General features: G+C 40.2%; 2 protein-coding genes across 4 annotated transcripts in view; both read right to left on the bottom strand.

Annotated features, from left to right (window-relative positions):
• ttbk1a (tau tubulin kinase 1a) overlaps positions 1–7,647 on the bottom strand; it is a 52,585-nt gene extending 44,938 nt beyond the window's left edge. For 2 of the 3 annotated variants that reach the window (XM_085409105.1, XM_085409103.1), the window contains exon 1: positions 7,551–7,647. In XM_085409105.1, coding sequence (XP_085265231.1) covers positions 7,551–7,622 — 72 coding nt within the window. In that variant the 5' untranslated portion in view covers positions 7,623–7,647. Of the gene's footprint in view, positions 1–4,363; positions 4,962–7,550 lie in introns of those variants that run through there. The other variant, XM_085409104.1, reaches the window with a different exon arrangement.
• A 2,029-nt stretch (positions 7,648–9,676) lies between these two features.
• tpcn3 (two pore segment channel 3) overlaps positions 9,677–22,474 on the bottom strand; it is a 31,535-nt gene continuing 18,737 nt past the window's right edge. The window contains exons 12-19 of the mRNA XM_085409106.1: positions 19,603–19,667; positions 18,756–18,843; positions 18,522–18,591; positions 17,789–18,008; positions 17,457–17,547; positions 14,089–14,202; positions 10,542–10,657; positions 9,677–10,302 (exon numbers count right to left, since the gene is read on the bottom strand). Of these exons, the coding sequence (XP_085265232.1) occupies positions 10,169–10,302; positions 10,542–10,657; positions 14,089–14,202; positions 17,457–17,547; positions 17,789–18,008; positions 18,522–18,591; positions 18,756–18,843; positions 19,603–19,667 (898 nt within the window). The 3' untranslated portion in view covers positions 9,677–10,168. The remainder of the gene's footprint in view (positions 10,303–10,541; positions 10,658–14,088; positions 14,203–17,456; positions 17,548–17,788; positions 18,009–18,521; positions 18,592–18,755; positions 18,844–19,602; positions 19,668–22,474) is intronic.

Here is a 22,474-nt window from a genome sequence, read left to right as displayed (position 1 = left end):
ACATTTTTAGGTAATAAAAATGAATCTATAAAACTTATCTATTTCACCTTCTGTGTTTAATTCTCTCTCACATACACACATATAGGACTGCCAGAATAATTTATAATGCAGTTACTAATAACATGATTTACTGTTTGGGTCAAAAAACTCTTTTTTTTTTCAAAGAAAGTATCCAAGTTGACCTTAGGAAATTAAATAAGGGTTGGCAGTACTGCTCTCAAAAACTCCATAAATCACGCAATTGGAATGAGGTATCTGACAATGCGCCGGATGTGTTTGCGTTTAAGCTTAGCAACAGTTTCATGAGACTAGCAAGATCATAAGGAGCTTGTTGGGCACAAAACAACCTTGGAGTGAGCGCTGCCTGAGAAAACTACTCCAGGAAAAACAAATCCTTACAGATCTTTTTGTCTGTTTGATACAATATCACCTGTTATTGTTGCAAGATTCAACCATGCTTTGATCGTTGCAAATGGGACAGATCTACAAACAGTGCAGGGACTCATCGATGCTGAGTGAATTGTTGCACTGTCAAAGCAGTGAACTGCTTCAGGAGGTGATAAGTCTGAATTAGGCAACACAGTTCATTAACAGTAGTGACTGGAGGATGTGGTTCCCCTGTTAAATATTGTCAGCTCACTGACCATCAGTCTAATAGGCACTGCCAAAAACTTAATTCATGTAGTCAGCCATTACCTTAGTGTTCTCCAGCCATTCAACTTGAACAGAACTCTGGCTTTTCTCTGCTTTTATACAGGATATCTGCCATGAATGGTTATCAGCTTTCAGTGGATCCATAGAAGAAATCTTAAGTTCAGAGTGATACATGTGAGTCCCCAAACCATGCTGTTCTGCATGCAATGCCATGGGCTTTCATCAGTGCATGCAGAGCTCAGGCGGACTGCAGATAATAAGGGAGCGTGTCCACTGCATTTTCAGTCAGGCCAACTCTGATAGAAAACTGGACAGACTGGGAAGGTGGGGAGGAGGCTTCTCTGCACCTACAGTGATACAGATCTGTTTAACAGCAGCAGCTGCACAGAGACCAGGCAGCTGGGAGTCACTGTAACACTGGAGAGGTAGGGAAACCTGCTGCAGGCCTCAACAAACTGCTGAGCCGCCAATCACTGCAGAGGGTGGGACCACACAGTCTCCCCGGATACACTGGAATAGTCTTGGACGACAGTAAGCACAGTGCAGAGTAAATGGCCAATCAGAATTGCGATACTATGCATTACGTGTTATTATAGTGCCATAGTCAAATATATTGCTACAGACTATGAGAACAGACAATGTGTAACAAAATCCATTTTGGAAATATACTATCAAAAGCACTATGTGATGCACAGTGGATACAAAGCATAAATTAGTATAGTATTTATGGTATACTTTAGATTTGGTACAATTATCTTAAATATGTAAATTACATTATGCTATATTTATTATATGAAGCTATACCATTATTTTGTCAGATATTGTTGAATGATCTGAATAGGTTACTATCACCAGCCAGTTATCAAATAGTACCATGTAGTACCATCATATGTCATAGATACAACATTGTCTTATGTCTTACTTTTTCGCCGTAGCATTTAACTATTTACATTAACACTAATAATCTGCACTGCGGCATGAAATAAGTGTAAAAGAGAGAACTGTGCTGTTTTCAAGCGTCTCAGCAGCAGATTGGAGAGACAGACCTTTTATTAAACCTCAATCTTTTTTTCTTCCTTCGTCACCTACAGCTCTATTAATCTGCTAGTGGGTGGGACAGGGAGGGGTGCTCTGCCAGAAGCTGGGCTTGCATCATTCCAGTCTGAGTTGGATAAAATTGGTCCGAGCTCACCATAGTTCTGAGCTCCTGGAAAACCTTAAGATTTACAACAAATCCTGAGTGTGGCAAAACCCTTCCTGTTCCTTTGTTAGCCTACAAGCCAAAACAGAGGGTACAGTTAACCAGGAGAGAAGAAGCAGTGAGTGCTGCAGTCTTCTGACCAGACATAATACGAGGGTCGGGCACAAAGGGCCTATATACACCATGTTAACCTTGAAAACTTGAAGCAGCGAAATAATCTAACATGCGAAAAACTGTACTCATTTACCGTGTCAATCTTGTCCCAAGTTCACTTGCTGGTTGCAACAATGTATAGCCATGTATAACAACAGTCATGTTGCTCAGTGGTGGGTTGTTTAATTTTCTCCAACTCCAGCACTTTAAACCCTTCATAGACTAAAAACTTGGAAGCACTTTGTTTTCAGACTCCTACAGTGAAAACAGTGTATAGCCCAGAGTAATTTATCAATGTGCCCCTATAGACAACAGAAAAGGTAGAAACTCCTGTTACAATGTACTTCTTGCTGTGCCAGTTGCAATCACGAGCCTTTGCCTTTGTTTTTTTTAAACAATTTGTTTGGAAAAAGGTTCACACAACTTTTAGCAACTCTATTAGTTCAGAATGGAAATGATGGTGGAACATAGCTAATAAGCTGCTACAGTTTCCTGCATTTTGAACTTCTGCACCTCCAAAGGTCCACCTCACAGAGTCAGTATAACAATTAGCATACACTTTCTTTGCACCTGCAAGGAATTCTATTGATGATGATGTGTCTTTTGTGAGTTTTCTGACAATACAGAATTTTTAAAACTAAGCTTAAAGTATTCAGGTTGACATTAAATCACAGTACAGTTTCATGAGATTAAACAGGACCTTTAGTGTTTCTATGAGCAGATGGTGCTGCAGAAGCATGTCCCAAGTCTAAACAGAGTTACATGACAACATGAAATGAATAATATGAAAAGACTGACTACAGATGCACGATCTGATATCCTCGTGTCGGTGTTGTTCCCACACCATCATAATAAATGTTGTTCCAGGTTCAACATTGCAAGTGACCAATCACCTTGTTGTGACGTCATACTTTTGCGACTATATATATATATATTTTCTTCTTTTTCTTTTAAAGACACTTGTGCATATCACTAGGAGAAGCTTGTTTTGTCAAAGCAGTTTCTCTCCTTTCATCTGTCATGGAGCTCCTTGTATGGTTTGCATCCATCCTTTACATTGCATCTTGTGGCCACAGTCAGCTACTGTCATTGAAAGCTCTGACTGTTTCAAACTCATAGTAAACTTTAGCCGTCTTCATTTTACAGGCATGTCTGTCTCCAGCTGAGCAAGCTGAGAGACCAGCAGCTTCTTTTGGTGATTTGCACATGCTCACTGTGGATAAACCGCTGATCAGTCGATGGGAGAGCAGCTATCAAGGCAAGCTGACATTGGCTCTTTGAGTTTGAGTGCTTGTTGTGTTATGTATGAGTCCTGAGAGGTAAAGACCTGCAAATTGTGGAATAAAGACTAATAAAGATGGTCATTTTAATGAATTACGTTTCAAATAAAGATTTTGCTTTGAAAGTATTTGTTTGTTTCTTGACCTCTGAAGACCAAACAGATTTACCAAAGGCGGTGGCAGCATTACCTGTTTAAGACAAACAAGAAATTTATGTTTTATTACACTACATTAGCAAGGAAAGCTCTGACAGTGATAGAGAGGGATGGCAGCTCTCGCCAAGCCTGGTCTAATAAAACATGCAAAGAGTGCAGGTCTGTTTCTTTTCTCAAGAACTGCCTTTTTTGCTTTTCATATATATTTGGTCTTCACAGAACATCCACTACGAGCATGTGCTTTTCCCCTCTGTGTATCTCTTCTCTGCAGTGCACAGTGACTTTGCCTCCACACCTAGACAAATATAATAATATAACCAACAACTCACAATAATTTCTAATGCAAGCTCCAGTAGATTTTCTTAGTGTACATGCTGTGATCAGCAGACGAGTTGCTCTTTGTGGATTTATACAAGATGTAAGCAGATGCTGCACAGCTATCTCGGCTGACTTCCGTTCCTGTCGCTAACAGCATACTGTAAATTGTCTTTATATTAGTCTTTATATTTATTTTTGTTTTTCATATATATTTGGTCTTCACAGAACAACCACTAGATATATATTCTTTATGCTATGGAAAATAATCCTGGACTAAATGACTTAAACACTGAATGGAGCTTCCGCTTAGGTCTAACCCCCCACTACCACCCCGTTTCCCCCCCCTCTGTATATATCTCTTCTCTGCAGTGCACAGTCATGGATGCTCCGTGCGCATGCGCACCATCACATCCTGCTGATCAATCAATGTGGCCTGGACAAGTTCTGAATTAAATATAAATATAATTACAGTTGTAGAGCCCCCGTCGGTCCTGGTCTAATTACCATCATGCCACTTTCGTTATAGCGTATCTCTGCGAAACACTCACACCCACTGAATGATTTCTGTATGGGCCGAGAGAGCTAGTTCGGATCAGGCCTACCTGGCGCACCGTCCGCTCCTTTTCCGCCTTTTGGGAATCTTCATCTGGGATTTTATTTCGGCACAAAACGTCCTGATCCAGAAAACCCACCGTTCCTCTTACGTGGGGCCAGAATTTGGGCCTCAGGGTTCCGCAGGATTAAATTACCATTTATTTCTTCTACAAAGGTGCCTCATATCAAACCAGACACGGTCCATCCTCAGACCGTTAGTCCCATCCAAGGCAGAGTCCAAAGAATAAATAAATAAATTAATTAATACATTAATTAATTAAAATGAAAAAACAAAAAACAAAAAAAACCCACACATACACACAATAGCAGCCTTTATTTTCGCTCAGAGCCCCGGGAACGCTCAATAAAATCCACGCTGACGTCCGGATCCTCCTCCGATTCTCCGCTGCATCAGCTGAGGAGGAGGAGGAGGAGGATGATGCGGACTGGTCCTCTCTGCCTACTCCTGGATGTGATCCTAAACTCCAACTCAGGACAAAACCAGATCCCGAAACCCGCCTCAGGACAACCCGGCTCGGCTGACAGGGACGGTCTGCAGGTGTCAGGTTCTCCGGCTCCAGGCTGTTTGTCCGCACTGCAGCGCTGCCTTCCCCAGCGTCAAATCATCCCCACCAAACACAACATCCGGCCACTACTTTCAAAATAAAGCTCCTCCTCGTCAACGCTTTCCTCGCGTTAATGAACAAAACGGCAGTTCATTTGATAGCAATTTACATCAGTGCATCGGTGTGTGATGCACTTTTATTCACCATAATGGTTACCAATATACCAAAAACAGATGCTAAACCTTTACAGATGGGTTCTGTTAAAATATTCAAGATATTTGTGTTTTCCAGTTCCAGTGATGGATTTTATGAGCAGGTGTGATAGGTGACAAAAGTACACAAACTCTGCACCTAAGTCAAAGTACAGAGATCTGTGTTAAAAAAAATACTCCAATAAGTTTAAGTGCTGAATCACTGTCTTTACTCAAGTAAAAGTGAAAAAGTACAGGCTCTGAAGTGTACTCAAAGTAAGAAAGCAAAAAGTATCTCCTTGAAGGACAATTCTACCACCTATTTTTTTGCATATGTAATTGGACCTTCTGCTACATTAATATAATACAACTATGATATTAGTACATTAGGCCTCCAGGGCTAGACAGAAATAAGCTTTAGTAGATTTTCTTAGTGTACATGCTGTGATCAGCAGACCAGTTGCTCTTTGTGGATTTACACAGCTGGATTCAACAAGATGTAAGCAGATGCTTCACAGCTAACTCGGCTTACTTCTGTTTCTCTCACTAACAGTATATTGTACATTGTCTTTATACTAGACACAGTATAACGATTGAAATTAGTAAATTAATCTAAGGATTATCAGCTTTAAATGAATCTCTATTTCACTTGATGCAACCCAACTCTGATCATGAGCACCACAGCCACTGTGCATCAGTCCAACACCGAGCTTTACTGTGAATTCATCCCATTAACACAAACTGACCTGTTCATCCGCAACAAAACTACCCAGAACTTTCATGCAACATTTGAATAACACAGAGTTAGTATACCGTAGTTTGTTCTGCAGGATGCTTCACAAAGTGAAAAATACATAATTTATCAAAACACATCATATATAGATCCAATATCTTTCTCCAGCTCTGAGTAAACTTAGCTCTCTCTCTTTTCTCCATAATTTAAAAAAACTTAATGTTCTGTTTAGCAAGGCTTCCAATAATAGATAGGGACCATAAACTCACCAGGGAAATATTTACTGAGCTCATTGTAAACTGTGAGCCAAGAGCCATTTTCTCATCATGTCTTTATGCAACCACAGAAGTCACCCCTACACACACACACACACACACACACACACACACACACACACACACACACACACACACACACACACACAGGCACATATATATATGTAGACAGAACAGAGTGGAAACTGCAAGCCGGACCTTCTTGTCCAACATCAGTGTCTGACCATCATACCCTTATCGATTAAGAATGGGATGATGGCACTCTTGGTAATATATGTTTGAAAGCGGATGGGCAAATATCTTTGGCAATATTCTGCATATACAGTGTATATACAACAATAATAAAGCACTATTTGACACTCTCTGGCTTTATTATTGCCAGGTGTCTCTTGGAAATGAGATGTTAATCTCAATGAGATTTTTAACTGGATAAATAAAGGAGTAATTATAGAGTGATCAGAGTTCTCCTCACATTGGAGTTGGAGTTGATTAAAAGTGCTGATCTTGCATTTTGGTGGCTGTTCACTGGAACCCTCAGCAGGAGGTTAAGAGAAATGTCAGTGCAAGTGAAGGCAGCAATCAGTAGGCTGAAAAGCCAAAATACACCTTTCAGAGAAATAGCAAAATGTCTGCAGGGCTAAAGTGACAAAGCTCAGAAACAGAAAAAATTAAGGAAGATGGATTATAAAGTGTACAGGGCTATTTTCCATTCTTAGATTCAGCCAAATGCCGCAAAACTATGGAGAGAAATGTCTGTAACCCCTTTGACACATAATTCTCAAATTTTACAGTGCAAATGGATGATAACCATTTCAAACAAAGCGACTACTGTGGGCTTTGGGAAGTGAACTGTTTTCATTTTTGTCATTACAGGAAAAAAACAGAAAAAAGAATAAAGAAAAAAATGAATATAATCATTAGTTGCAGCTCTACACTCATACCGGGTTTATAGTTTGTTTGTGTGTGAGTATAATTAGTACCCGGAGAATATACATTTCAGTCAATGTCTTGTTGTATAATGTTACATTTATTTTGAAAATCAACCTAACGCTGTGACCATACAGGCTGTTATTTTTACAGTCAGTCTTTTATGTATTATCAAACAGTGGCAGTTGAATGAGCGCTGTTTAATCCCACCCTTCTGCTTTTACATATCTGTATATATATATATATATATATATAAACACACACACACACACACATAAAGCTGTGTGTGTGTAGGAACACACACAGTAACGAACGATTACGATTCACTGACCCGACATCCTGCCTGTGGCCTCACACTCTCCCACTAACACTGTCATAGACGCACACACACACACACACACACACACACACACACACACACACACAGCCTGATCACACAGTTCATCTGAAAATTTGGTATGCCTTATGTCATTTGATGCTTATGTCAATCCGTTTCTTCTTACCTGAGTATTGTTTTCCGTCCGGACACCAGAGGGCTGAGATAAATCCGTTCCCTCTCCTCCATCTCTCAGCATCAGCACCACATACACGCACACCCCCTTGGCGTCGCCATGTCTAAGCTGCAGTGCCACTCACACCGCCCCCTGCTGTCGCGGAGTTTTTTAGGGATTCAAATTTTTTCTTAATAATCTTTATTTGAATAGAAGTGGCCAATAAGCTCCCATTCCTAAAGACAAAATATTAGAAGCACTTTAAATGTAACAACCAATTCTTCATCCAAAACTGCAACGTTTGTCAATCAATTTTAGTGTATGTAAATTGTAACCTTGTGGACATTTGTTTATGTGTAGTTCAAGCCATAGAATTTGGGTTAAGCTCTCTGACTGGGACATTGTAACACCTCGATTCTTTTTTTCTTTCCATTTAATTGTCGATTTGTTGGTGTGCTTGGGATCATTGTCCTGTTGCATCACCCAATTTCAGTCCAGCTTAAGTGGTTAGATGCACCTAGAATCATCAAGAGTTTATGGCTGACTCATTGACTGCATACTCTTTTTAGAGAGAAGGGGCTTTCTGTTGGCAACCTTGAACTCCGATGACCTTTAACATTTAACATGCTAACTAAGGCCTATAGAATCTGAGATGTACGGTCTGTTTTTTGAGCATCGTACAGTCTGACTTTGGGGTGAATTTACTGGGACAGCCACGCGCCTGCTCCAGACCAGCAAACTAAAGACCACCAAACTTTTATAGGAGGTGCTCACATTTACTAATGATCATTAAATTAAGTGCATTTACAGGACGTGGCTGGCACCTAACCCTCTTAATTCTTATGGAAGCAGTAAGGTTGTACTTATTTTTTCACAGAACTGCATAAAGCACAGCAAAAACTCTTTTTCACAGGACTGAGCTACAAAGTGAACATATTTCTAGCTAATAAATAAACTATGACTCCCTGATTTGTTTTGATGTGAATGTTGGGCTTGAGGACAGATGAAACAATCACCAACCTGTCATCCATTGCAAGACATCACAACAACTTAACACGTTAGGTTTGGCAGGCTAACCATATCGCTAATGGTCATCTCCTACTTTGGAAATAGACTCTTTCCTTTTTCTTTGCAGCAATAAGGAATTATACATTAGGCAGCAAAAGAAAATAGTTCTGGTTGACACTAACTATGGTTCTTATTAATTAGCCTTGCAGGCAGAGCACTTTTTCAAATACCTCATTACGCACTTAGTTGTGAATGTGTGTATTCTGTGGTGGTTACAAATTTGTTAACGCAAATAGAGAACAACACATACAGTAACTTTACATTTGCAGGGGGATGATGAACAGGATATATATCTGTCTATATCTATCTATCCATACTCACTCTCTCTCTCTCTCTCACACACACACACTCCAAAACAATCCAATCTTTTTTTTTAATGCAGATGTTAATTATCGTATGTGTGACTGTTCATGAAATGTTTATCTGGGTAGGTCAGAGTACATATACACATAAGAACATATTACAGTAAGAAAGAATGATGAAGTCATTCTTTCTACTTTTCAAGGGGCATCAACATATTTTCCAGCATATTCCAGGGATTAACAGAGGCCTTATTTGCCAATTTTACATATTGCCATCTGTTGTCTGTTTTCACACACATATAATCATTGAGTGACATCGTACTCTTTATCCACAGGGTTTAATATGATGTCTTCCAATCCTTTGCAGCTTAGGGGAAGGCTTCCCATAAGGTTTGGGAGTGTGTTTATGGAAATTTTTGGCCAGTCTTCCAAAAGCACCTTTGTGAGGTCAGACACTGATGCTGGACGAGAAGGCCTGGCTCACAGTCTCCAGTGTAAACATGGCAAAGGTGTTCTTTTGGTTGAGGTCAGAAAGCTGTGCGGTTCAGTCAAGTTCTTCCACACCAGCTTCACTCAGCCATGTCTCCATGGACCTAGTCCTGTGCACTGGTGCACAATCATGTTGAAACAGGAAGGAACCATCCCCCTATTCCCACCCACAAAGTTGCAAGCAGGAAATTTTTGGAAAATGTTTTGGTATGCTGAAATATTAAGAGCTCCTTTCACTGAAACTATGGGATCCCCCCACCCCCTCCAAAAAAAAACAAAAACAAAAACAAATAAATTATCTCCCCTCCTTCTTTACACTTGGTACAAATGTAGTCAGACAAGTAGCAGTCTCCTGGCAATTGAAAACCCAGACCTGTATATCAATTTGGCAAACAGAAAAGTGTGATTCGTCACACATACTTCGCATTATGCTTGTATTGTAAGCCTAGTGACATTTTTTTAAACTGAAAATATGTAAAAAAAAAAAATATATATATATATAGAATATATAACAAAACAAAAAACAAAGGTCTAAAAGCATTTTTGAACAAATCAGGCTTCTGTGCAAGAATTCTTTATGTGAAAATTCTGGTTTTCTTGCATTTTTACACAAAGATACAGGACAGAAATATGAACATTTAACACTAGATAAGACTGATTAGCACCCAATCATATTGTTGACACACTGCACTGGATAAACATCAGATTTCAACATTTCTGAAAGTGTAAAATGACTACAGTTTGTATCCATTCATACATGTTTACAAATGCCTATGCATGGCTGAATAAGGGATTTGCAAAATTCTCGTTGCCCGTAGCTTCAGGATCGTCATTCTCAGCAAAATCTTCAGGGTCCAGATCAGCCTCAAATATCCGCTGTAACAAGGCGTCCACTGTTCGATATCCTGACACAAAACACACACACTTACATAAATATTGTCTCTAACAAACAAGAGCAAGTTTTTATTATTGTCTGTCCTCAAATACTTTGCCCATTTTTACATTTCTTCCTGAAGAGAACAAGAATGCCTGATGTAAAATTAGTGACAATCTATTGAGCAAATGTTCAAATTAAAAGTTAGCCAAAAGTGTTCCTTTTTTTTATCTTTTAAAAATCACCTTCTGTCTCCACTTGTCAACTTACTTTTTGAAGCAATTTTAAACATCAGGGACGGTAAGTCTGGTTTTGCTGACTGGCTGCCTCCCAGGTCATTGTCAATAGTTTCCATAGCGTTCACCAAGTTGTCCTCCATCATCTCCCTGGTTAACAAAAAAATACAGATGATCAGGCAGAAATATGAGAGTGATAATCAGAGATATAAAACAGCATGAAAGATGTGCAAGATAATCATAAGAAGCCATGAAGCCAAGAGTCCATTAGACATTGTGCATAACAGAGGTTGAAAATTAGAGCTTAATTTGGATTTGATTCAAAAAGAGAAGATAAAGAGAGAAATATTTTTTAAACATATTTTTAATCATCTTAGAAAAGATCTTTTTAAAGCTTGGTGCTATGAAGAAAGCACCAAATAGTCAAAAGAAACCCCACTAGATTAAGGTAAAGTATTAAACTTTTTAAACACTGAAGCACAGCAGCATCAGCTTCCATTCATCTTCATAATGCAGCGAGTGACAAGTGTCATTGCAAGCCTTTTTGATTTGCCATTTCAGTAAAATTTGCTCAACCCAGAACATTGAGAGTGCAGAGGACAACGTGACTATAGCGGCAATGATCAACCAAGCTGATCATTTACTTAGTCATTCATTTTCATTTCATGTGCATTTTCTTTGATTTCTTTGGAGAAAAAAAATGAAGTTAAGAGACAGGGACCACATTGTCCAAATGATTTTTAAATAATGTAAATGGACTGATTATTATTTAGTGCTTTTCTACTCTGAGTACTCAAGCGCTCTATACAACATGCCGCATTCACCCATTCACACAAGCACTGTCTTCTACTGCTCACTAACTACCATTCACACACATTCATACTCGCATCGGAGAGCAACTTCGGGTTAATATCTTGCCCAAGAATATTTGGAATGCAGACTGGGGGGAGCCAGGAATCAAACCATCGCCTCCTGAGCTACAGCCAGGAACCAACAGCAAAATTCTAATTGTATTTTGTGCTACAACAAAAGAACTGGCTAAGAGCAAGTCTAAGCACACCAAAAATAAACTGGATCTAAAAAGATATCAAACAAAATTATGAAACATGCAAGTAGCAAAGTCATACTGGAAATGGTGTAGTGCTATTAATGTTAGGTCCAGTTGATATCGTACCACTATAATGGCACAATGAGCTGATTCACTATCACTAGGTTGACCAGTTCTCTTTTTTGGATGGCCAGTGAGCTGATTATCTTTCAGACACGCAGGTGACAAGTACACCTCTAAAACTAGTCAAAATCCACTGCTTGAAGAAAAACATTGCAGACACCATTTGTGTGTGAGCTGATGACACAACATATACAGGATGTTTAAGCTGTTGTGCAATTGTGCTCAGGTACACTACCAGTCAAAAGTTTGGACACACCTTAGTTAATGGTTTTTCTTTGTTTTCATTGATGTCTTCAATGAGAATCTACAAAACTATGAATGAACACATTTGGAATTATGTAGTAAACAAAAAAGTGAAATAACTCAACATGTTTTATATTTTAGATTCTTTAAAATAGCCACCCTTTCCTTTGATTACTACTTTGCACACTGTTGGTACCTGAAATGGTTTTCCAACACTGTTGAAGGAGTTCCCAGAGATGCTGAGCACCTGTTGGCCCTTTTGCCTTTACTCTGCGGTCCATCTCATCCCAAACTTGATTGGGTTTAGGTCAGGTGACTGTGGAGGCCAGGCCATCTGGTGCAGCACTCCATCACTCTCCTTCCTGGTCAAATAGCCCTCACATAGCCTGGAGGTGTGTTTGGGATTATTGTGCTGTTGAAAAATAAATGAACGCAAACCGGATGGGACTGCATGTCGCTGAAGGATGCTGTGGTAGCCATACTGGTTCAGTGTGCCTTCAATTTTGAATAAATCCCCAACAGTGTCACCAAAAGCGTGCCCCCACACCATCACACCTCCTGCTCAATGCTTCACAGTGAGAACCATCAGTTTACCTTTTCTGCATCAAACAAAGACACAGCAGGTGGAACCAAAGATCTCAAATTTGGACTGATCAGACCAAAGCACAGATTTCCACTGGTCTAATGGTCCATGTGTTTTATTGGCACAAATAAATGACTCCTGCTTGTTGCTTTTCCATAGTTGTGGTTTCTTAGCAGCTATTTGAACATAAAAGCCTGATTCAAACATATGTGTCTGCTACTGGAACTCTGTGTGGCTTTTATCTGGGATCCAATTTGAGGTGCGCTGTTAACTTGTGATTTCTGAGGTTAGTGACTTGGACGAATTTATCCGCAACAGCAGAGGGGACTCGGGTGGTCTTCCTTCTATGTTGAATGAGAAGGTGTGTCCAAATTTTTGACTGGTAGTATACATCACTTAAAAAAAAGATTGCTGTGTTTCTCGCCTTTAGTCAGCAGAACTGCTAGGAAACTTGAAAGACTCCATAATTAGAAGCCCTAGTCCTCATGCATACTTTGACATGTGTGAGAGGACAGCAGTCCTGCTGCATTATCAGATTGAACTGATTGGTGTGGCAGTGTACAGAGTATTTTTTGCCAGCAACTCAGCATTTTTGCAGTATTTCTCTCAACCCCCCTAAGAGAACCATAGTCCTAGATGAAGTGTGTGGCAGGAGGAGCCCAGTGTCAGGGAAAACAAGGTGGAACCTTCAAACTCACACCGTCCACACGGTGTTTCAACATACAGAGACACTGAATCGGTGTTTTGAAAACATTTGGAATGACAAGCCTTGAAACAATGGGTCAGTTCAAATTGCCTGACAGAATCAAGATTGGGTAGGATGCTGTGGACTCAGTAGCTGCACAGTAATGTGACATATTGATGGAGCAGTCAAAGGCTCGCTTTGAGAAAGTCCCGCACTTAATGCCATTTGTTGATTCCCAGCTGTTTAAGGAAAGTTTCTGCCACACAATATCTGTCTCTCTCTTTCTCTCACTCTTTGCTAATAGTAGAACATTATTATTCTTAATCAAATATATCACCAAAGTACAAGTCTGATTGATATGTTAAATGTAGTTGAGGAGTGAAAACGACTATTATAGTATATAGTAACAGTTAGCAATAACACACAAAAGAAGAAAATGTTGTGAGGTGATTTTGAAGTTTAAAGTTAAATCCTGTGCTACATGATGTATGTGGAAAAGTCAGACAGCTAGAGAGGATGATGAGGTGTGGCTGCACACTGGGTGGTTAGATGTTAGTCATGTGATTGGACGTCCAATCCAGCTGGTGTGTGTTTGAAGGTTGCACCTTGTTTGGTCACAGCTGACTATCATCTCTTAGTTTGCGACCTTCCTCCAATTTGTTTGGCTCTTCACATATTGCACGTGTTATATTGAAATGGACTGTGTGACAAAACAAATCACACCCATCAATGCTATTTTGCCCCAATTTGTAAATCTGTTTCAAGTGTTGCTATAACAAGGTGGTGCTGTCACGTCCTATCAGGGATGTGACAGTGCAGGTATTGGGGTTGTGAATTATATGTGTTAGCCCAGCCACTCAATATGACCACCACACACCACTCTCTGCAAGGTAACATACTGTGCCACAGCAAGCTCCAGTTCTTCAATCTTCCTCTCCAAAGATGTCTGCAAGTCACTTTTATCCACAGAGTACTCCACAAAGAACGCCTCAAGGACAAACGCCACGAAGATACTGAAAGACAAGAACAATCGCATGCAACATTTAGCAGTTCTTAACCAAATTGTATTACTGCATGTACTCAGAACAACCACTTTATCAGTTTAATATTGAAGACATTTTTCTGAGGCAGAACCGGGACCATTTATATTTCCATGATATCAAAGAACATTTTAGGATTCTAATTTATGATTTTTTAAAATATCACAAGCTTTTTTTTATATCATGCTTGTAAATGCTGGGAAAACCAAGGAGTTGGTGGTGGACTTCCGGGGACGCAGACCCCCCCACACTGACACCGGTGAACATCCAGGGAGTGGACATTGAGATAGTGGACTCTTATAGGTACCTGGGTGTTCACCTGAATAATAAACTGGACTGGAGTCACAACACTGATGCTCTTTACAGGAAGGGTCAGAGCAGACTCTACCTGCTGAGGCGGCTGAGGTCATTTGGAGTCCAGGGAGCGCTTTTAAAGACCTATGACTCTGGTGGCATCTGTCATTTTTTACAGTGTTGTATGTTGGAGCAGCAGTTTATCGGCAGCTGAGAGGAAGAGGTTGGGTAAACTCATCAGGAAGGCCAGCTCTGTTCTGGGATGCACCCTGGACCCAGTGCAGGTGGTGGGAGACAGGAGGACTCTGGCCAAAATAACATCTCTGATGGACAGAGTCTCCCACCCCATGCATGTAAATGTTGCTGAACTGCAGAGCTGCTTCAGTGACAGACTGCTGCGTCCTCGATGCATGAAGGAGCGTTTCCGCAGGTCCTTCCTCCCTGCAGCTGTCAGACTGTACAATCAACACTGCTCCCAACAATCATAGATGTTTATATCTGCGCTGTAACTGCAATAATTTAATCAAATGATTTGCACTACAACCTGGTTTGCCTCTTATCTGTAGTTATCCATCCATCCATCCATCCATCTTCATCCGCTTTATCCGAGGCCGGGTCGCGGGGGCAGAAGCCTAAGCAGAGAGGCCCAGACCTCCCTCTCCCCAGCCACCTCCTCCAGCTTATCCGGGGGAATACCAAGGCGTTCCCAGGCCAGCCGAGAGATATAATCTCTCCAGCGTGTCCTGGGTCTGCCCCAGGGCCTCCTCCCGGTGGGACATGCCCGGAACACCTCACCCAGGAGGCGCCCAGGGGGCATCCTTGTCAGATGCCCGAACCACCTCAGCTGGCTCCTTTCGATGTGGAGCAGCAGCTGCTCTACTCTGAGCCCCTCCCGGATGGCCGAACTTCTCACCCTATCTCTAAGGGAGAGGCCAGCCACCCTTCGGAGGAAGCTCATTTCTGCCGCTTGTATCCGCGGTCTCGTTCTTTCGGTCACTACCCACAGCTCGTGGCCATAGGTGAGGGTAGGGACGTAGATCGACCGGTAAATTGAGAGCTTCGCTTTTACACTCAGCTCCCTCTTCACCACGACGGACCGGTGCAGCGTCCGCATTACTGCAGCTGCAGCCCCAATCCGTCTGTCGATCTCCGGCTCCCTTCTTCCATCACTCGCGAACAAGACCCCGAGATACTTGAACTCCTCCACTTGGGGCAGGAACTCATCCCCGACCCGGAGTGGGCACTCCACCCTTTTCCGGCTGAGAACCATGGCCTCAGATTTGGAGGTGCTGATCCTCATTCCCGCTGCTTCACACTCGGCTGCGAACCGTTCCAGTGCGAGCTGGAGGCCCTCACCCGATGAAGCCAACAGAACCACATCATGTGCAAAAATCAGAGATGAGATTCTGAGGCCACCAAAGCGAAAGCCCTCCGCCACTTGTCTGCGCCTAGAAATCCTGTCCATAAAAATTATGAACAGAACCGGAGCCCATCACCCACCGGGAACGAGTCCGACTTATTGCCGGCAATGCGAACCAAGCTCTTGCAACGGTTGTATAGGGATCGAATGGCCCGTAGCAATGGGCCAGACACCCCATATTCCCGCAACACCTCCCACAGGACACCCCGAGGGACACAGTCGAATGCCTTCTCCAAGTCCACAAAACACATGTAGACTGGTTGGGCAAACTCCCATGCACCCTCAAGTATCCTGGAGAGGATAAAGAGCTGGTCCAGTTTTCTGCGACCAGGACGAAAACCGCATTGTTCCTCCTGTATCCAAGGTTCGACTAGCGGACGAACTCTCCTTTCCAGCACCCTGGCATAGACTTTCCCAGGGAGGCTGAGGAGTGTGATCCCCCTGTAGTTGGAACACACCCTCCGGTCCCCCTTCTTAAAGATGGGGACCACCACCCCGGTCTGCCAGTCCAGGGGTACTGCCCCTGATCTCCACGCAACATTGCAGAGGCGTGTCAACCAGGACAGCCCTACAACGTCCAGAGCCTGTATGTATGATCTGTATGATTTCATCAGTCATCACAAACTAAAGTTTGTCCTCTTAATCTTTGCCCCTTGTTGCTTTGACGGCATAAAAATCCTCATAAACTACAGATAAAATTAACTAAATTATCTGTAGTTAATTTTATTTAATTTAATAACTGTACAGTACTCTGTTTATAGTAACTATTGTCTTTAATTTAATGTTTCTGTTCTGTGTCCTGTTTGTTTGTATATGTGTCTTTCTGGCTGCTGTTACAACCAAATTTCCCCTTGTGGGACAATTAAAGGATTATTCTGTTCTACCAAAAAAGTCACACAAAATCTAAAACGTTGTGTATTATATATGATACACACATCCCACTTTGAAAACCCTCACATTGATACATTAATCCTGTAAGCCTTTACACTGATCATATTCTACTTTGGGGAATTTCAACACAAATGAAACAGTGTTTTGCTAAACCTTTTCCTTACTTTATGGCACTGACACTGCTACAATAGTGGCCACTATTAATAAACATGGCTACTGTTTAAATAAAGGTGTCAGAGTAGGCCGAGTTATCAGCGCAAGATAAAAGGTGAGGTTTAAAGGTGGATAGGAGGATAAAAAGGTGGTTTAAATGGAGTTTTTCACTTAAAGAGAAAGGAGCTAAAATGGATATCTGAAGGACTGCAACAGGTAATTAATATTTTTGAACTGTGAATCAGTGAGTTGCCTACTTCTAGGACTCTGTTTGAGGGGGAAACTCTACTTTTATAGAGTTCTATGATAAAACACCCAGTGCAACTCACCTTCAAGCATCTAGTGGTTAAAATGTGTCAGACGTAAATATAAATAATTATACATATTCTTCTAGATTATGGGAACAGCAGGACTTGTTTTTGTGGCTGACACCACACCAGTGATGAAAGTACGACACCATTAGCCTTACTTGAGAATGACGATGACGACTATGACGTGGAAGAGGACAAAAAAGATCCTGGCCGAAATGTGGGTGACTGTGGCAAAGCCGCTGCTGAGAAGTGGAGTCTTGTTAAGAAATGATAACACAAACAGGAATCAAACCTGGCAACGCAATTATTCTCAAACATTTCATAAATGCAGATGATTTTATTTGCAGTAGAATGAAAGTCACTGAGAAAAAAAAAGGGGGGGGGGGGGAGTTTTTGTAGTTTTGAAGATGTCTTAAAAATTCAAATCGCTGCTGGTAACTGAAAACGAGATTAAACACAGAAAATGCTGAGACATTCAGCTAAAGGATATCATGCCATTGGTTGACCACGGTAAGCTCAACCAGCAGGATGAAGGAGGAGACCACATCATTGAAGTTATTCTTGCAGTAGTTGAGCTTTGCAAAGTCTGTTCCATTCAGCAGAGGATTACCACAATATGCCTTTGCTGGATCGGTGGAGCTCTGTTCATAAAACGTCACCTTCCCTTTAAAGAGCTCCATCCCCACCATGGCAAAAATGTAGTACACCACCTGTGGAGGAACACCACAACGGACAGAACCATCTTCACAAACATAATGTCAGCTTCAGTTTTCAGACCCCTCAGCAGGTTGAGGCTCTGCATAATGCAGCGTTTGTAGGTTGGCTGGTCCTCACTATGTTTTAGAGCAGGTGTGGGCAACTCCAGGCCTCGAGGGCAGGTCTCCTGAAGGTTTTAGATGTGTCCTTGATATAAAACAGCTGATTCAAAGGGCTAAATTAACAACATGTCTTGAAGTTCTCCAGAGGCCTGGTAATGAACTAATCATTTGATTCAGGTGTGATGACCCAGGGTGAGATCTAAAGCCTGCCCGACACTGGCCCTCGAGGCCTGGAGTTGCCCATCCCTGTTTTAGAGTGAAGTCTCTACTGAAGGTTGCCCTCATATTGGTGATGGATCTTTTAAGACAGAACCATCATTAGGGCGGCTAACATCAGCTGTGCTTTGTTTTAGTGTTTGTTAACAAATGCTACTATGACAAACCAGCCTGCTGTCACAAACTCACAATGATAAGCTGTCCAAATGTGAGGATTGCTGGTCCAATCCTGATCAGGGTGTTGATGATTGTACGAAACCTAGCAAGAAAATAGACCTCACTGTTAGTAAAGCAACATGCTTATGCCTTCCTACTGTGACATCCATTTTTCATTTGATGCATCTAAGGATTACTGCAGGATCACCACAAATACAGATGATTTTTATACAAGGATAAATAAATGAATAAGAAATGTAGTTAAACCTTTTGATGCTGTCCACCACCCGTATCAGTCTGAGGACTCGTAGAATGAAAACAATGTCCAAGATTTGTCGGCTGGAGAAATGACTCGCTATAATGCAAACGGAATTAACAAATTAATGAATTAACAAAGACCAATAGCTTGTATCATCCTGTGTTTTAAAATAGTTATTGTGATTGACAGTGACATGAACACTCAAAGTAAACATTCAAAGATGTATCTAAAATGTGAGTAATTAAGTTTTGTTGAATTGTACTATCAACAGTTCAGAGACCAGAACAGCAGGAGCTTTAAAGGCTAACTCATGAAATCCTTTTTGGGGGGAAATTGAGCATTTATACTTTAGTATTTTAGAACTCAATTTTCAAAACTGTTTAAAAAAACAACAACAACAAAAAACAACAACAAACTTGTGAATTTGCATATTCAAAGTTTTAATTTGTATTATATTAGTTAGTCTGCATTTTTTGTTTGTTTGTTTTGTTTGGTTAAAATTGTACTGCACAATTAATGTAGTTGTGGGGGGGGGGGGGGGGGGGGGGGGTGACTACATTACACTTGATGGCGCTACCATGGCGAAATTTGCCTTTATAGCTACACCGTGTAATTTGTTATTGTTGTAGTTGCATGTTTGTTTTCAGTTCAGTGATTTTCTGCCTCTGTTCCCCGACTCCATGCTGGTGTGTACATTCAAAGTGGTGAAACAGATTGCATTAAACAAACAAACAAACAAACAAACAAACAAACAAAAAGTGATGTGCCAGCCAGATGTAAATTTGGCAAGGGTTAAGTTTGACCTTGATTTTGACCCTGTTGGAACAAAGCTTAACATTAATTAGAAACGCTTACATGACTTCATCACAGAGTTTACGATGGTGGCAATAAGAGCAGAGATGACAATGACTGTGTCAAACCTGAAGACAGAAAACAGAAATCAAAAAAAATTCAAACTTTAATTTAGGCAGAAATGCTATGAACGAGGATGCTGAAAACAAAACCCTTTTTTCTTATGGCGTCAGTCTGACACCACCAACGTGTCAAAAACACAAATGTACCATGAATGTAAATAAAACGACCATTTTTCTCAGCATCAGTTAAGTGTGAGAAAATCTTCACGTTGTAAAAGAATCAAAAGATTTTATCTTTTGTATTCTTATCCAAGTATTTCAAATTTAAGGAACATTAAAACTAACAAGCACATGCAGGAGGCTGCAGAGTGTGGAAGCAAACAGAACAAGAAACCATTTGAGCCTAACAAGCAGCTTTCATTCATGGACTGGATCCAGGTCTAGCAATTTATCCAGAAAATATACAAACACAATACTGAATATTTTTTTGACGGAAGTTATCGCAGCTACACTGCTCAGTAGCAAATGTAACACTACTGTAAAAAAGAAATGATAGCATAAGAAACAATGAAGACAAAAACTATTCCAAAAGCTGCAGCAAGAAACCTTCAGAAGGATCAGAGCTTAAAACCCCAGTGGCAACTTTATTAGGTGCACCAAGACGGATCTAAAGACAAACCTATTGTCATTCTACACACACACACACAATAATATCATACCCAATAAAGTGGCCACTAAGTGCAAAAAGTCATGAAAATGAGGCAATTAACTGGCAAATACAGTGAGGAACATAAGTATTTGAACACCCTGCGATTTTGCAAGTTCTCCCACTTAGAAATCATGGAGGGGTTTGACATTCACATTGTAGGTACATTCCCACTGTGAGAGACAGCACTTAGAAACAATTCAGGAAATCACATTGTATGATTTTTAAAGAACTTATTTGTATTGCACTGCTGCACATAAGTATTTGAACACCAGGCAATCAGCAAGAATTCCGGCTCTCAAAGACCTGTTGCTATGCCTTTAAAAAGTCCACCTCTACTCCACTTATTAATCTAAATTAGTAACACCTGTCTGAGCTCTTTAAAGACACCTGTCCACCCCACAGTCAGTCAGACTCCAACTACTACCATGGGCAAGACCAAAGAGCTGAAATGCTTATGTGCAACAGTGCAATACAAATAAATTATTTAAAAAAAAAACAAAACCACAATGTGTTTTCCTGAATTGGTTTTTAAATGCTGTCTCTCACAGTGGCACTACAATGTGAATTTCAAACCCCGCCATGATTTCTAATTGGGAGAACTTGAGTGGAGTGTTCAAATACTGATGTTCCTCACTGTAATATAAACTAAATTTAACTGAAAAAAGTTGGTTTTTTGTTTTGTTTTTTAAATAGAACATTTTTGTACATTGTACCATTTTACCATGTTTTGTTTTGCGCTTTTCTTTTCAGTTTAGTTGTGAGTGGATCTGCCTGCTTTAGGTTTATCAATTACATCAAAAACTAATATTTTCACTTTTTCTGATTAAACCAAACTGAAGTTCATTTGAAGTTCAGAAAAGGTCTACAAATGTGCGCGCATTTGTGGATTGAATTCAATGATGGTGATTTTCAATATAGAAATTTCCCTTGTGTACAAAGACTTTTCAGTCTGTCCAATTCTTGTTGTTCTTAAATAACAAATTGTCACACTGTCCTTTACACACTATTCAAACACAATCAGATTTCCCAGTGTCATCACTTGAAGTTGTCTTTGTAGAATTTCTATTAAACTTTAAGCTTTATATAACTTGCATAACCCAAGTAAGCCAGTTGCTGGTTTTTGTTATATATTATTATTTTTTGTTTTATTATTATATTTCTCATTATTGAGCACTTGTTTAGTTTTACCCTTTATCCTATGTTCGACAACATATTTTGTTTTTATGTCTTGATGCATTCTCAATCATCCAGGAAAGTAAATCTCCAAAAGTTAATTCTGTTCATTTGGACGTAGCGTTTCGTGGGAGAAACGTTTCGTCACTCATCCAAGTGACGACTGAAGAAGTCACTTGGATGAGTGACGAAACGTTTCTCCCACCCCATATGGAAAAGAAATAGTAAAAACATATATGATTTACTCATGAAAGTGGCCACTTTCTCATTACTTTCATATATTTTTTTAGTAAGTATACAAAACATACAAGTTTCATTATATAATTATATAAGGGATCTTATGTGTTTTCACTCTTGTATGCTTTTCATACAAGTTTCATACAAGACAGATAAAAACTTTATAAGATTTATATACATCTTTTCCATATGGGACAAAACGCTACGTCCAGATGAACAGAATCAACTTTTGGAGATATTTTGTTTTTACTTTTGACATTAAACTAAGCTCCATCATTAGGAAAAGTTCACTTCCCAAAGCTTAAAAGAGTAGATAAACAACCCGCTGAGCATCAATGACTTGGTCGAAGCACTTGAAGGCGTATGAAGGTAAAAGAAGCGGCTGATAATGTAAAAGAAACATTAAATCATGTCACATACCTTGTACTTATAATCTGGGATGTAGATAAGCTGTGTGAAATTCATGCAACACAACTTGTTGATCTTAGATTTGATTCACTTAAATACTTCCATTACTTGTTATATTAAAAAATACTCAAAAATACTATACACATATTTTAAGAAATGAAACATTTGACATAACACACAAATACAGTACATGTTAATTTATAAATGTCTACGTAAGGTTTTTGTGTATTAAGCAAGCAGACTTGGATTACACTGTTGGTTTTGATCTGCACAGTGGATTTTTTTTTTGTTTTTTTAAACCATCTGCCTCACTGAAAAAGCTTGATCACACCCATGAATAGATGGT

This window comes from Rhamphochromis longiceps, linkage group LG6, assembly GCF_057381845.1.
Source record: "Rhamphochromis longiceps isolate RC_006_pf linkage group LG6, R_longiceps_female_GT1.1, whole genome shotgun sequence".
NCBI lineage: Eukaryota > Metazoa > Chordata > Actinopteri > Cichliformes > Cichlidae > Rhamphochromis > Rhamphochromis longiceps.
This window is presented reverse-complemented; position numbering and strand designations above follow the sequence as displayed.